At 41.1% G+C, this 17,186-nt stretch overlaps 1 protein-coding gene across 8 annotated transcripts in view; it reads right to left on the reverse strand.

Annotated features, from left to right (window-relative positions):
• EBF1 (EBF transcription factor 1) overlaps window positions 1-17,186 on the reverse strand; it is a 269,155-nt gene that overhangs the window by 49,335 nt on the left and 202,634 nt on the right. For all 8 annotated transcript variants that reach the window (XM_038150157.1, XM_038150152.1, XM_038150156.1 and 5 more), the window contains exon 10: window positions 11,619-11,745. In XM_038150157.1, the coding sequence (XP_038006085.1) occupies window positions 11,619-11,745 (127 nt within the window). The remainder of the gene's footprint in view (window positions 1-11,618; window positions 11,746-17,186) is intronic.

Here is a 17,186-nt window from a genome sequence, read left to right on the forward strand (position 1 = left end):
CCAGTCAGTAACTATCCAAAGAGATAATTTTCTCTAGTTATTCTGTTTAATTAAAGTATTTGTCAAATAGTTTTTCTGACTAACCTTATCCTTATAGATAGATAATTACAGAGTGGTTTGTTACAATTTTAAACTTAAATACTCCATTTTTATGTTCAGCAAAGGCATCACCTCACCTGTGTCTTTGCTGCTTTTCAGTAAAATTTCTTAACAACCAACAGTGAATTTTACATCCTTTTGTCCAGGCAAACACCATGGAAAATTCATTTTCCATAGCACACTCTGAGTTTTTTTTCATAAGGGATTGTTTCAGCAAACTCACTTGTTTAAACATTCACAGGGAGCAAAACACTACAGGGAAACTGAAGGAAATTCATTGCCAAAACACAAATGAATATTCATGGTCCACAGAAATACTCTTATTTCCCAGCTCTAATCAGCATGAACATCTGTGAAAAAAAGTCTAATGGGGGAAATTGGAGAGGGGAGGGGGGTCATTTCCATCCTTTCCCTTAGGCCCCAATTGAAAGAGGGTTCATTTGTCTTTTTAACAGAACTTGCAAGCAGTGAGGATGAGCAGTTTTGGTGAAGAAAGGAGGCGAAGGCTTGGCCTTGTCTTTGGGAAATCTGAACTAGATTCTTCATCCTAGAACAAAAGATACCTGGTGCAGGTTCTTGTTCTTGTTCCTTGGCAGCCAGACCTGTGCTGGGAGCTCCTCTATCAATAACAGCCCCTGAGCTGAAAAAACACCCAGGGAAAATCCATTCTCAGGCAAATAGGTGAGGCATGGCTCAGTCTCATCCTTTTAAACAACTGACAGGCACAGTTCAATGCAAGATTTAAGGGAACAAAAAGTACCTCAAAATTAAAACCTGTAGAAAAAAATATTATTGTTTTTCAGTATGATGGCCACTTGAATACCTGGTTTTTTGGAACAGCAATGCCATGACTATTTCTAGTAGCTGTGCACAACATTCCTGTGAACTTTAGGGAGAATTCTTTTTGGAGTGGTGAAAATAGTCAGAGATCTACATTTGGAAAAAAAATATTTCTCTTGCAGAAGTGACCTTTCAATGTGAATTCATGGTCACTTCTGGCAGCAAAATCTTGCCTTTCATTTTCACAAATATAAGCTTGCTGCTGGAACTGCCTGAGCACACAAACTACATGTTTTTATTCGATGAGTTGTAGCCTTCTAGAGAAACTATCCCACTGAAAGCTGGGAATTGGGTGTAAGATAGGAGAAAAAAAAGCAGAACAAAAGAAAAAGGGGACAATTAGCAGATGTATTTCAGAAACTATCAGGCATTGCAATATTTGGGTAATAGCTACTTTCCTACACAGCGCCTGGCATGTGGGGCACTGAGGGTGAAATGCTTCTCCCCCAGCTTCAGCCAAACAAGTTCTTGTTTGAGAAGTTGTTCAGAAACCATGGGCAGTCAGAGGACAAAGTTTCCTGATGATTCCCCCCATCTTAAATGAAATCTGACAGTCCAGGGGATAACAGATCCAGAGCTCTAAAGGGTTTAATACCTTTTTATAAGAGGGCCTCATGATGTTGAGAAAGGATAAAACCCACCCTAGAGATGCTGCAGTGCTAAAAGGGACATTGAATTTCACAATTTTTCATAGGTATCCCAATTTTGCTCTGTAATTTTCACAGATTGAAAATGGAGAGTTTGGCACTGATTTCTGTTTTAACAAACATGCATTTTTACTAGATGGCTGCTACAATATCTTAAATGCCATATGTGTTTTCTGTCCCGTGGTGTCCTAAAAAATGCCATATTTAGCTGCTTGTGTGGGGTTTCTCTCTGTGTTGTTTTGGTTGGGTAGTTTTAGGTTTGTTGCTTGTGTGTGATTTGGATGTTTTTTTATTAACTCTCTGTCTGCTGGGTGTGGGTTTCCCTTTTTTTAACCACCAATGCTGGCACCTGGTGCTATCCAACAGCAGTTGAAGTCCACAACTCTTCAAGCATAGAGGTTAACCACAATTTATGGCAACAGGAAAAAGAAGAAAAATCATATTTGGGAGGGAAGGGAGAGGACAGAAGTTAAAGGCATTGAGAGATGAAACAACAGTAGGTATGGCCATGCAAATGCCTTAGGGCAAACTGTGCAAGACTGCAGCTCTTGATAAGCAACTGCCCAAATCCAGACTCTTTATTGTGATCCTGCCTGGATGGCTCACACTTATCTCCCCAAGGTATAAACTGCCATGAACTCCCTGGTCCTTGGCAGTCCAAGATTGGTGTGGAATGGAGGAAGTTCCTTCAAAATAGCTGCAAAAGCACAGCCTAATATACATCATGCTAATGTGTTGGTGTTCTAATATATCAAATAACTTCTGTCCTAACTTGTGGAGCAAAACACCTGCATACGCTTGGCTTGGCAGGATTAAGGCATGATGGTTTTATACTTCTTAATTAACTGCTCACAACAGACCAGGGGCAAGATCCAATGGCAAAACTCCTTTCAGTGAAGGTTATACAGTTATATACAGACCTTAAACAATTGAGCTTGAGATTTTTTTAAATGTACAACAAAATGTAGCAGTTTTAACTCCACAGTGCTGTCCCTTAGCAACAGCAGCAGCTGGGTGATGACAGTGACCTGCCAGGAGGTCCTGGGGAAGCTCATTGAGATTGCTGAAACTTTTGAGCAGATTGAATCTTCAAGAAAATTCTGCTTTCTCTAAGACATTAGCTAGCCATTATCACGAAATAAATGTGGCCCACTGCCACATGCCTCACATAATTTAAAACACCATGGGTACAACTCATCCCCGAGTTGGCCCCTGTGGTGCCACCAGCACAGCAGCTCTGCAGCCCACGGGGCCTGGCTGCACTGCAAAGTTTCACACAAAAGTGCTCAAAATAACTTCTAATAAAGGAAGGATGGACACTGTAACCCGTGCCAGGAGGAAACTGTGCAGAGTTTTGGGGCAGCCTGAGAAGCTGCCAGGATTGAGTTTTGTCACAGTGTGATTAAACTGCTCCCAACATCTCTATCCAGTCACCAGGGCAGACCACATCACTTATGCACTTGATATCTTCATAACTAAGCAGAAGAGTCTGTGTGAGTTCTTGCAAGATAGCAGAAAAGTACAAAGAACTTCACACTCCATGCAATAAATTGCTCTTGCATCCACTGAGATGAAAGGCTACAAGTACAAGATTTTCCTTTTATCTATATATTAACAAAAAAAGCCTGAATCTGTAGACATGGGCTATATTGAGGCACATCTTCTCTGTAGTCACTGCTGTCAGAAGCTCTAACCAGGCTAGATAAGCACTGCTGGCTGTGTAGGGATGCTGGTACAAGCAGAAGGAACGAGGCTGCCCAAGTCCCGCCTCAGGGGAACGACGCTGCACATCCCAGAGCTGGGCACTTGTGAAACAAAATGCCTCAGCAAAATGAGCCCTCACTAACGAGCACCTCAAAGGATTAGGCACATCTTAAGGAGACTGTTTGGCAGGCAGTGCTGTGTGAGAACATTCCTCAGGCAGCTGTGCACTAAATTCAGGTCCTGACACCCTCTCCAGAGCCAGCGTGGGCACCTCTGAGAGCCTGGCCACAGCTTGGCCACTCTTCAACCACAGCAAATCCTGCCCACCATTCCTGCAGAAACCAAAACATGCTGCACCCCACCAGAAGAGCAGGAAGGATGAGTTAAGTGCATGCATTTCCATGAGGAACACAGACTTCCCACTCTAATAATCATGTCAGTGGCAACAAGTAGTTGAGGGTTGTGCTTTCTGGAGCAGCAAAGAGACAGTGCCTTGTCCCTCCTCTTAGGGCACAGCATCAGAATATATTAAGGTGATCAGTTCAGCCTCTGCTGCCACTCTAAACTGCCCATTTCTGTGGTGTTTGTCTAACCTGGATACCCACACATTAAAGGCAGTGAAGCCTCCTGTAGAAATAAAGTACAATGCAGACTTTTTAGAAATTCATCTCAGCTCCCTGTCATATTGGCCTTTTTCTAAAAAAAAAAAACCAAACCAAAAACAAACAAACAAACAAACAAAAAACCAAAAAAAACCCAAAAAAAAACCAAAAAAGAGGGAATAATACCTCATCAAGAGACATGAGGATAAAAGGATAATAAAAAAAGATTAACAATTTCAGTCTGGAATAAGAGTTTTGAGCAAAGGGCATACCCTAAGCAAGGGTATGAAAATTTAAAGGTATTGGGGTGGGGATAAAGAAAAGAATTTACAAGGCTTATTTTGTGAATCCAGAGGGTTAATTTATCATGAAGTCTTGAGTTTAAAAAGCAAAAAATGGTTTATTGGCTCTGAAGGTCAGATAACAATGTTATATCATATTCAATGGGCTAAGGTTCCAGGGGTCTACAGGACTGCATGACAATTGCAGGAATCTTTATAAAGTCTATTTTATACCTTTATTGTTAATAGCTTTCTAATCCTTTACCACAAATTTATAGTTTAGAAATGGCAACACATCTTAAAGATTAAAGGTATGTGACAAACAGTTCATGTCCTCTAATAATCAAATCACACAGTTTAGATTGGGGGCTTATCAGGCTTTTTCCTACTCCATGGTTTCATAGGTAGAAAATACTTTATATCCCTATTACATGAATGATGAATGGGCCCATTGGTTATGGGCTGTTATTTGCTTGGCTGTAGTCAATATGTTTTCTTTGGACAGGGACTTCAGTGATTTATTTCTCTTTTGGCCTTATCACTTATTAACTCAGGGCAGACAGAAACAGCCAAGGTTGTGAATAAGGACTGGTGCCCATTTAGACTTCTAATATCAGAGAAAATATTCTTTTTAATGATCCAGCTACCCTTTGCTGCGTGGAGTCTGATTGCACTTCCCTCTAACTAGAAAATAAAGGTCATATTTCTTAGAAAGTGTATACATAAAATATGCAAAATAATATGTTTCCTTCACAGCCAGCTTTATTCTGACGGTTGCTGTAATTGCTTTCATTTCAAAGCTGTCCTACAGGTACCCTGCACACTTTCAGTGATTGTTTTTTCCAGTGTGTTATGGTGCTACCAGTTTTTAAGAAATACCAAGGATATGAGGGTTCTGTTCCTATTAGCATAGAATAGGGATTTTCCAGTTTACTTCCACCATCCCCTCCCTGCAATCAAGTAGGATTCCTCCCATCTTCCTTTCCTGACTTTCTGCAAACCAAACCAACTACCCTAATATTGCTAATATTCCACCTAATAACTCCCCACACTTCACTCCACTGGGCATGTCCTTATGAGCTTCAAAACAAATATTTTGGTAACAACATTAATACCCCAAACCACCACCAAAATACTAAACACTGAAATTATTTCTTCTAGAAAATCTTGTTCCAAAGCAATTGCAGACATTTCCCCCCCCCCCCTCCAAAGTTTCCAGGCAAGGCAGGTGACTGACTCAGTTAATGGACTGGAACATACAAAGGGCCAGGTTCAAGCTTAAAGAGATTTCCTGAGAGCAGTTTTTCTCCTCAAGGGCAAGCAATCACTGATGGGGGGCTTGGAGGGAGACACTGCACCAACCCCAGCCTTGTTTTCCCTGCAGGCTCCTGGGCCCCGCAGTGGTGCCACGAGTCCATCAGGGACTGTGACAAACACCTCTGGAGTCCCCATGGCAAGCTCCACTTGGGAAGGAACACTTGGCACAGTGAGATAAAGGGGGAACCCAATGTAATCTGCAGTAGGATATTTTTTAAATAGTTGTTAGAATGATTTTTTTTCTTGTTTCCAGAGGAATTAATGAAATTTCCCCGGTAAAAGTTTACGTTTACAAAGGTTTGTTTTCATTCATCCTTACTTGCTTGTGCTCTAGAGAAAGGATTTAACATCTCTCCTCCAGAGAACCTCTCTGAGATGAGGAACAGATTTTCTATGGATCATCCAAAGCACAGGGTAACCTGCAGCACAGGGCTCTCCTGCTCTTCAGAACAGACAGCTCTTTCTTTAAACTTTTTATATTTCTTTGCATTGAAGGATTTTTTTTCTGTTCTTCTGCAGCACTTTCTGACTATTTAACTTCAAGACATCTGATACTTTTTATTCTGCCACCACTATTAATATTTACTAGTGAAAGGCAGATAAAAACTGCTGTTAAAAACAAATGGCATTCATTTGCTAGCTACCAGATTTCATAGCTGGTCACTCTTATGGAGAAGTGATGTGCTCTATATTTCATTTCAGCTTAATGATCGTCATATCTTTGAGATTGAAGAATTTTATAAACACATCAGGATAAAACCTGAGACAGCATCAGACATGCTGGATTTTTTCTTTTCTTTTTATTGTTCTGTTGATGGTGGCCTTCTCTCCTGATTTATACTAATCAGTTATTTAAGTGCTCATGATTTAATAATAAACACACATGAATGAGGCATTGTAAAACTAATGAGGTTGTGGATTACTGATTTTGAGAATAACTGCCACTAGGTTTTAACATTTCCCAGGAACTAACAGCCACACAGCTATGGCCAAGGTTAGCTGGTGTAAGGGTCAAACTCCAGTCTGCAACGATCAAGAAAAGCTCCAGTGGGGCTACAGGAACTTCTTGACAGTCAGTCTGTCTCTTATCACCACTTCTTTTTCCTTCCTTTTTTTTCATGTTCTTTTCTTTAGTCTACAAACTGCAGAACTCTCCATTCTGAAAACTGATTGTTTCATTGATTATGTACCTTTGAACTTAGTTATTGGTGCTTTCTTGAAAAGAGAAAATTTTCCTAGCAAAGTAAATTTCAGTGATTTCCCAGGTTGGAAATTTAAGGAACTCAAGATCAGCTTTTAAATGGTTCCAATTCTGATCAGATCTCTGACTGGTCAGAGAGTGGTGACTCCAACAGAGTTGGAGACTCCAACCTCTGCTTCCAGGAGCATGGACTGAAGTTTTAGATGGTGACAGGTAGTTTTTGGGCTCTTACTCTTGAAGCTATTTGACTTCAAAAAAATAAAAGGACAATGATTCTCAGAAGACAACTACTCCTGTGTTTCTGTAAATAAAACCATCTAAATTAAAAATCTGAAAATTAGTCACCTAAAACAGAGACTTTTGGAAATGTCACCCAAATAATCTGTGATCTGCAAGGTCCTTCCTCTTTGTACACAGACTCAAATGTTTTCAGAAGAATTTTCCATGACACCATTTCTTCTTTGTAGCAAATAGGGGAGTGGAAAGCTCCCTGAGAAGCCCTGTGACGTTTCAGAGACAGACACAGTTTCCCAGAAATTCTGTGAATATCCTGACCTCCACAGCACCAGGATTTCCACATCTCCCCACACACAGTGGCCTAACAGTGTAACACAAACACCAGTCACTCCTGGCGGTGTCCACTCTGTCCTGCTCAGCCTTTGCCACAGTTACCCTGCAGGATCAGGGCTCAGCATGGGGGTTATTCCCAGCCCTGTGTGCCTACACTCATCCTCCATCCAGCCATTCCCATCAGCAGCACTTCCAGAGACACATCCCACCCCAGAGCTCACAACAAACCCAAAAACGCCCATGGGGGACTTGCCTGATCCTCTTGGAGGCCTGTCAGCACACAAAGGGTTCAGCCCACAGCCTCCCTGCAAGCCTAATGCAAATTCAAATGGTCCCTAAATTCCAACCTATTTCCAAAAGGAGGAGCAGCGTTTGGGGTGCTGCTCAGCCAAGAATCTGAATTAACCCATGTTGCACACAACCTCAGCGACACAGCTCTGTACTTCTGGCCCCTAGGAAGTCCTTTGCTCTGTTTTGGGGAAAAAAAAAAGCACAAAATCCTAAACTGAGCAGGTGGTAGAAGACAGAGCATAATGCATTTTTATGGGCCCTCCATATGTCCTTTCCAATATGCAGTGAGATAAATTGTCATCTCACTTACAGTCATGCAACCCCACTCAAACCTTGCAGCTTAGCACCACTGCAAAAGTCATCTGTGAAATTCATGTTGTCCACGGTGCATCCATTTTTTTTTTTAAATTAAAACAAACCCAAACAAAATCTCAAAGGCCTGTCTGGGTATCACAAATTTGTGCCAACTCTCATTTCTTATTTAAGTCAACCATGTATGCCCTGAGTCACCTTCCCAAATAACCTATGGATTTGTACCTTTAATATCTTCTTTTGTCTCAGTTTCTCCAGTCCTAAAATAATGGTAGTGACACACACTTGACTTCCAAGTTGTGACACAAAGCTGAATTCATTCAGTGCTCTCCAGTGCCAGAAGAGACTTAGAGATGAGCAGTGCCACTGCATGTCTGGGTATTTCTACATGTAATACAGATTTTTAATATTATTCCAAAATGTACACACATTCAAGGTCTGTTCAGACTTCTGTATTTCTGATAACATTCTCTCAGGAATGTCAAAGCTTAAAATCTAAGAAATAATTGCTCTCTTAAGTGCATGCTAATGGCTCGCTCTGCAGATGGAAAATAAAAAACTTATGTTTTCTTGTAAGCACAGGCTGACACTGGTTTATTTCTTTCAGAAATACTCACAAAAGCCAGGATTTTTCTGTATATATGTGACCTTGATTCCTAGATGGCACAGGGGCTACTTAGAGATCATGTTACTAAGTTATTTGCAGTTAAAGAGGAAAAAAAGGCTAAAATTAATGGGTCACTGGGTATTTTCTTCTGAGAACTTAACTACTTAACAGTAAGAAAAAAACAGTTTACAGCCAGGTGGCTTGAGGGGATATTTTGTTGAACACTGATTAAAAATAATTTCTTCTAAATGAGACCTGACCACAAAATGGGACCATTAACGAGCAGGGACATTCTCACCAGAAAGGAAACTACGCTTGATCAACTCCTGCACCGCCCACAAACCCCAGGTCTTGTTCTCTCTCTCTCACACACCCTCTCTTTTCCTTCTCCCCCCTGCATTTTCTGCTCTCCCCTTTTCTTGTTCCTAATAGCAGGGTAAATAAGCAGCAAGTGATGCTGAAATGTTTTCGGCCAAAAACAGAGGCCAAACTCCTCTGAGAAAACATTTGGCCTCTGTGGTTTTGTAATATGTTCCAGAACACTGAGTTCACTGAAGAACATTGTGAAAAACTCCCATCGGCTGGAGTGATGCTGGGGAATGTTACTGTATCCCAACTTCCAATTGGTCCATTTCCTGCAGGCCTTGTTAAAAAAAAAAAAAAAAAAAAAAAGAAAAAAAAAAAGAAAAGAAAAAAAAATAGTGCTATGTGGGAGTTAAAACAAGTTCTCATGGGAAAAATGAATGGCAAGAAATTCTAGCTTTAAAAGAAACAGCTAATCTGCTAGTTTGATTGTTCTTCAAAACTTACAATGAACCAATAATCCTAATTAAAACCACTTGGCCTAGTTCTCTAAAGCATCATAGCTTTTTCTATGCTTCGTTTGTACACACCATAGACTATTAGTTTTTTTCTAGTGCTCACTAACAAAGTGCTGACTTTGTTGGGATGGCTGAGCTAATTTCGTGAACTCAGTGTGAAACCTTAGCTAAACAAAATTGTGGTAATTTTCCTTAATTTGTAAAAGTGATTGGAGTGCAAACAAAATTTTCCTCTTGGGTCAATCCTATAATTTTCAATTAACTAAAACTAATCGGCAGGCATGTACTGAACCTGCATTTTGTTTAAAGGGCTGGAAGGCACTTCTGAAGGTCAGGATGCATTAATTGTTTTTATTTTAGTTTCATTTAGTCCTTTTTAAAAAGCTACATTTAAGTTCAGCCTGCGTCTAAAAGGAAAATGCAAATTGTGTGAGGAAGGATTTCAGTCACAACACCTTTTCTGTATCTATTGTAACTCTGTAAAGAACTGCATGAGAGAATTGTCCATGGACTGGATCACTTTTGATTTTATCATTATTGTTCTGTATTTCATAACTTCCATTTACTGGATGAAAAATACTGTGTTTTAAACACCAACCAGAAAATGCATACATGGAAACACTCTCCCTACTGGGACACTTTATTTCCACATTCAGCCATCTGCTCCTGGGCAGACAAGCTAAACTGCTGCCCTCCTTTTTACTGGAAAGGCTAATTAATGATGATCTGAAAAGCAACCCCAAAATGGGTTCAGCCCATTTTTTACATTTAAAGAAGTCATCAAAAATTTCTTTGCAAAGTTAAGGGGAGCAGGTTTGCCTTTTTTTTTCCCTTCCATACCCACACCTGCCATTTCACCAGCCCCAGGGGCAGCCACTCCATTGGGGTGAGAACAGGCAGGACAGCACAACTTCCTGCAAGAAAGAGAGGAGGGAAAGGATTCACCTCAAACAGCCCAAAGCTCTGGGCAGCACCCTCCTGTCATGGTTCACATCATCAATTTGCACCAGCCATCAGTTTGACCTTTGCTTTTCTTTTTGTTCCAACACATTCAAAACACTAATTAATTTTTTGATATGGTGTGTTATTGTCCAATATATGGATTTCCCACGCATTGCTAAAATCATAATGCTCCCAAATTACCACACACAGCTCCCACAAGTGCCTGCTGCTCAGCCAGCAGGGCAATATGTGAGAATTTTAAGAGTCAGTTTAAAGAAACCCAGTGCATAATCTCATCTGGGGGAAAGGGTATTTGAAAAAGACAAGAAGGAGTTATAAGGCACCTTTTTTCAACTTGCTCAGTATTAACAAAATTCAAATGAGAGTTTCCTGCCCAGCTAGAGCACAGAATTGTCTCCTCTGCCTCGAGTCCCTGTGTGTACACTGAGATTTGGAGCAATGTATGAGCCCAGAGGAACTCAGAATGCCTTTGTCAGTATTTATGATATATCCTAAAGTTCCAGGGGCCATTGAGGATGAGGAAATTAATTGTACTGGGTAGTGCTGAACCACAGTTCAGGCAAACAGCTCCAGCATAGTCTGTAGATGTGAACAACAAGTGCATTAAAAGCACATCAAAACCAGGGCAAAGCTGTTAATTCCTGTAGCACACACCTTCAGAGGAATCAATGACACACATCCTTTTTAAAAAGTTAGGCTGCTACTTGATTTATTTCCCAGGCCATTCTTCTAACTACTGAGAGTGGTTTGACGCTGACAGCACCTGAAATGTTCCAGAGTGTTTTGGGTTTTTTGTTAGGTTTTTTTGAGGCCAAATCACTCAACTTGGTGGTCTCCAGTGTGGGAGACCACCCCAAAGCACACTGCAAGTTTCTGTGTCTGCAGCACTGGCTGGGCTGAGAGCTACTTGGGCTCCCTGGAAGGCAGAGACAAGTGAGTTAGGGTGAGATGGGCTGGCAAACAGGCTTGGACCCCCTGCAACACCTGCTGGACAGCATGAGATGGAGATGTTTAGCAGGATCCCTCTCAAGGCAGGTTTGTGTGTCCGGCTCCTTGTGCTTGCACTCTTCCTCTGTTTGGCTGAGTGCTGGAGTATCTGTTTCCCTCCTTCCTCTCCCCTCCCGGGTAAAGAGATGTCCCATTGTGAGGACAAACAAGCAAACAAAAATCCCACACTGGTGTGCTTTCAGATTCATCCGTACAGTCCCCCAGCTCTGACTCCAACCTCAAACTGGTGCCTTCAGTGACGTCCTCAGCCAGAATAACAAGATGCAGCACAGCTTTTAATGACAAAAGCAGAAGCCCTAGCAAGGGTGATATATTGCCTGCCCTATTTTCCCCCTTACGTTTCAAGCATCCATACCTGTGTAAATGAATCTTCCAGGCGTTCCCTTGCAGAACTGCTTAGATTTGTAGGACAATGTGACTTCTACAACCCCTGGGATATGTCGGGGAGGCGTCTGTACACGGATGGCATGTGGAGTAATCAGCTAGAGAAAACATTGGGAAGGGAGAAGAAAGAGAAAACAAGCACTGTTAGATGCTGAACATTTCTTTAATAACACTTTCCTCTCAGATCACGGTAAATAAGCTTTGAAACGTGTAATTAACCTGTCAGTGTTTGAATACAATCTTGATGTAACCCACACAAAAGCCAGTGACCACAATATTTACAAGCATTCTTGTGACAGCATTATTCCTGTTATACATGTTATACATACATGGCAGGCACTTGCTTCCTAGTACAAACATCAGCCCTGGTTTAATGCAATCATTCCAGCCTACAGCAGCAGGACATCCATGTTGGCTCAGATGAATTCTGGGGTCATGACAGTATCCAACAAATCAGATCCATAAATGACACATGATTACATGTGTGAACATGGCACAGCACAAGTCCAAGGTTTGAAATACTCCAGTCCCCAGCTGACATCTGTGCACTGGCACAGCACTCTGTGCTACTGTTTTAATTTTCTGTTTATTTTGTGGAGGTGTAACTGATTCCTGTAGGAATGCAAATCTTGGCTTCTAAAGGATGCTGGACCTTTCCTTCAAAATTATGAGAGCACTCAAAAACGATGTACCAAAGAAAACCACCTAACCATCACTTCCAGTCTGCCTTCACTGCAATGACTGACACACATCTGAGAGGGCTTCTTCAGGTGTGGATTTACACAGAAATAAGTAGATAAACTTGACTTTTTTTCTATTTGGGCAGGGGATTCTGATCCTCTTGGCACAAAGGTTGGAACGGGTCAGTGCTGCACTTTCCAGGCTCTAGACTATTTTTGCTTTTTCAAGATTCTGGGCTGGATTTAAAATGTGGTCCCTGAAATTAGTAGCAGAGCCATCAAGGAGTTCACTAATTTGTAGCAAGGTTAACTCAAATCTCTGCTGCTCTCAGAAACTACAGCATTGTCTTCCCCATCACTAAAGCGTCCTCTTCTCACTCATTGTGCTTCCTCAGAAAAAAAAACAGTAAAAAGAAGTCCAGAGAAAAGATGACAGGATTGTGTCCAACGACCAAGATACAGCTCTGGCACATGGATAATCCTTCTCTGCCTGTGCCACATTAATGCCCCTCTAGAGAGGCAAATAAAACCAAGACCATAACCTGGCTTGACAGGTTATGAGCAAAGTGTGAGCACCCCATGCAGTCAAATGCTCTATGCTCTTGGTCGAATCATGTCCTGGATTAAGGAATAAATTTCAATAGATTTTTTTTAATAAAAAGCTTATTTTGTTCTTATTTTTACAAGGAACCAAATGTTTCAGCATTGTAGTAAGGCTCTACCAAAAAAAAACCCCAGACTTTGATCCAGTTCTTTGTTTAGGGCACGGGACTAAAAAAGAGCACAGAAGGAGAGTAATATCTGTCTGAGAGCCATCTGTGCTACAGAGGGAAATGGCACACACAGTAGGGAGCTCTCCATATTTAAAATAAGAAAATTAATATTAAATCAAGTTGAACGTTAAAACCAGAACTACCAGCATCAAATGCTCCAAAAGTTATTCAGATCCACAGAAGTCAGAAGCCACATGTCATTTTGGAAATTATCATGTAGGGGTTGATGTCTTCTTGTTTGGGAGCTCCAAAAGTATGTTTGCAGGCTCTGCTTTGGAATCATGTGGTTTAGAAACTCACTTACTTTTTAAAGAAACCTGCCTTTTCCCTAAATTCCTCACTCTATCAATTTGGGAAAAAAAACTAAAAATTTAAACAAAAACCAAAACCAACCCCCAAACTTCCACGGAATGCTTTTACTTAAACTGAGTTTTCTTACAGTTGAGCTGACCAAAGCCTAAAAGTCCAGGCCAATTCTCTCCATGCCCTAAAAAGTCAGCAGAGGCAGAAGGCAGTGCCAAGCAGCAATTGATTTCCAGTGCTTCAGACACCTCTCTCGTTGGGATGAGCCACTCCCTGGAAGCTTCGATCCTTCCCCACTGAACCAACATGACAAGCTTAGACTATTTGCTCAACTGTAAGCAGCCCAACATAACTGAGATAAATCCCATCCTCGAGTGGTTCTGGTTAACTGGGTGAACTGGCAAGATGAGAAAAAATTTATGAAATTTTTGGGAAAAAATATTTGTAAAAACAGCCAAGGATTTTAGTAGCAAAGGTTAACACGCTCATCTTACTACATCAGCATGAGCCTTGCGTCCCTCGCCCCCATTCTGGCATGAGCTATACAGGCAGCTTCTGGTTGTATCTTTGAATTTCCCAGCATTTACTGGTCTGTCACCACTTTAATGTTCTTTAAACATAATTTGTGGCATTTTCCAATACTCATCTTCCCTGGTTCCCAAGAAACGTCTGACCTATTTATGGTCCATTGTTACAGAGAGCTGGGGAGAGTTAAGCAAGTTTCCTGGTTTGTTCTCCACAAACAGTTTGGTTTTCCTTTGTGCTCTGAAGTAAATAAGTTTAACTGTGTTTAAAACCACAAATATACAATAATGTCGCCCACACATTCCCAAAGGATGAACATTATGTCTGAAGTCCTATGGTTTAGGACACTCAGGATGTATTTTATTCCTCTTTTCCCTACAACTAAAGCTTGGGAGGTATACCAGGAGAATACATGTGCCTTTTCCTTTTTCCCCATCACATCTGTCATTGACCACTGGCAGGGATTCAGTGCTGGGCTTTGTTCTGGGTCAGCCTTCAGGTCTCCTGCACACAGAGGGAACTGGCCAGCTTGGTTACACACCAGGAGTTCCCTAGATTGCTGTCACAGCAGGAGATTGGCTTTAAGGGACAAAAAATGTTCCCTTGCACATCGAAACCTCCCACCTTGGGTCTCAGATTCTGGTTCCACAGCTCTGCCAGGATCTGCTATGGGCTGGGAGCAGCTCTCCAAATTGTCCTGACTCTGGTTTGCAATCCAAGTGACCCAGTTGGTGCTGTACATCCCTGGGCAGTCCAAGCCCACCCACAGCAAAAGCAGATCTGCCCCTGCCTTCCATACTGCAGGACTATGGGATGCTTTCCTGTCTACACTGTGAACCTGGGGCCTGATGTTGGCAACCCACTCCACCTTTCCTCCTTTCACACTGACATAGCCTGTTCCTTTTTCAGGGCACAATCTGCCTCATATTTACATGCAAAGCATCTGGAAGAGGTGAGCTATTAGCACCCAGGGATATTAAAAGTAAAGACACCACTTCTGGATGCCCCACAGCCCCAAAGAGCTGGAGACTGGTAAAGAGTTTGGGGGAAGCATCGTGACACATTCACCCTGTTGTTTTTAGGCATCTGCCCTTGCCCAGTGACAAACACAAGACCCTGAGGTAGATGAGCTCCCTGTGTGACCCAGCAGGGCCAGTTGTGTATCCTCACCTCAGCCGGGAACCCTTGGTGGATGAACAGACACCAAAACAATGACATGCCAAGGACCAAGAATCCCTAAATATGAGTTATGACCCTTTCTGAATTTCTTTTTTAAATGTAAATCTTGAGCAAGGCATTAACCTGTGATCTGGACATGAACCCAGCCGCCAAAATCCCAGATCCATCTTCCTCCTCCATCCCAGCATTGAGCAAATTGAGAAACTGAACATAAAATTAGTAACTGGACCTTTCTCCCAAGGGATTTTCAAGTGATTTGGCCTGATACTTAGCAACTGCATTTGCTGTTTGGTATAAATCCTTACATGTCAGCTGGGACATGCAGTGGGTTGCACCAAAACCTGAATTAGGGATCTTTTGAATGGTGGGCGGTGCCTGGCCTTCAAAATCCAAAACACATTTGGGCTAAGTGTGTACAACAAGCCTCTTTCTGTGGTTTGCTAATATATTCTAGGCATTCTTGTGTGATACAGCATCATTTCACACTCCTCAGAGTGCCAGGTTACTTTCTTTTTTTGAAAGTGACATTTTATAAGGAGATGTCATTAATCTGAGTCACTAGTTTATTTTTGCATGCTCGAGCTCTGGTTTGTGGTTAGGGAAATGGTGACAATCAGTCATAAATTTGACTTGGACTCTGTGTGAAGAGGACCATTAGAACAGGAATGAAGAAAAATCCCACCAACTGAAGGTAATGACAGCTTTCAGTGAGAACAGAACCCTTAGGGTACCTATATTTTAAAAAACAACCAATGACTTTGCATGCCTCAATTCTGGGTATCCAGATGCTTCTTAATAAGCCTTGGTTTGCAAAAAGAGGGTGCCTACTCATTTTTTAAAAATGAGTCAGAGCTCCAAAATAAGCACTCAAAGCCAGAGACTTCCAAAATCAATAACAAACATAAAAAGCAAAATAACAAACTGTGTCACAGAATTTGATTCAGCAGCAGTAAAAAAAAAAAAAAATACACAAAAAAGCCACCAAACCAAAAAATCATCCTCTGTTTTTGTGCTGTACAAAGGTAAAAAAAAAAAATGTTTCAGTGCTTCATCTTTTCTTAATATAAAAGAAAAAGAAGTTGTTTCCAGCTGACTCTGTACAGCTGCAGGAATGTTCTTGGCAGGAAAATGTTTGAAGAAATAGTTCATTTTAAGCAAATATTGTGGAATATTTATAAGAAACTAATTTTGTCTTCACAATCATGTACTTGCTCTGCAAGTCGACTCTCAGAGTCTCAGCACCCTGACAAGAGAGAGGAACAAGCGAAGGTTCTTATCAGCAGCTCCAATTTGGAATATTTGTGACCCTGCAGGGACCCAGAACCTGGGTGAAAGCCCCCAGATTCCAGCTCAGTGTGTGTGTGCACGGCACAGACAGGCAGCAGAGCCTGTCTGGCACACAGAATGTTTGCTGGGAGGCTCTGAGCACACCCAGCATGTGCACACGATAGACCAGCACTGTTTGTTTGGTGGTTACGAAAGTCCTTGGAAAAAAAAAAAAAAAGGCATTAGACGGCCCATTCTGCTGTGTTCTAAAAATAACAAGGGCTTTTAAAGTCATTTTTCTAAAGTAATATGGGAGGTAAGGATTAATTGAACCTACTGGCTTAGGGTATCTGCATTTCTGCTCAAAATTAATGTGACAAATTAAGTTTTTATTTAGTTCTCCCTGGCTGAGAAAGGTTGCAATTATGTTAGAGTGTTTACAGCTAAAATATATGTTTAAATAATAAATATGTGTTTCAGAAACCATTTCAAACCTCCTTTTTTAACACAGTCAACTCCATTTCAAGCATATAAATATTTCAATTACAAAACTTGAATACGTGTAAAATAAATTAAAAATATATTATTTACATTTCAAATTATTTATAACATGCTGCTTGACAGCAACAAATTCACTCTTAAAAGGAAGTTGTTTGGGGTTTTTTGACTCTTAACTTTACTTCTGAATTAGGGTAGGATTTGTATTTTAAATATCCATGCAGCTCAGGTATTTACATGGATTTTGCTATAATAAAGTCTGAGTAATATAGGACCTTTATGATAATTACCTTCACAGCATCTCTCCAAAGAAGG

The sequence above is a fragment of the Motacilla alba genome, chromosome 13 (assembly GCF_015832195.1).
Source record: "Motacilla alba alba isolate MOTALB_02 chromosome 13, Motacilla_alba_V1.0_pri, whole genome shotgun sequence".
NCBI lineage: Eukaryota > Metazoa > Chordata > Aves > Passeriformes > Motacillidae > Motacilla > Motacilla alba.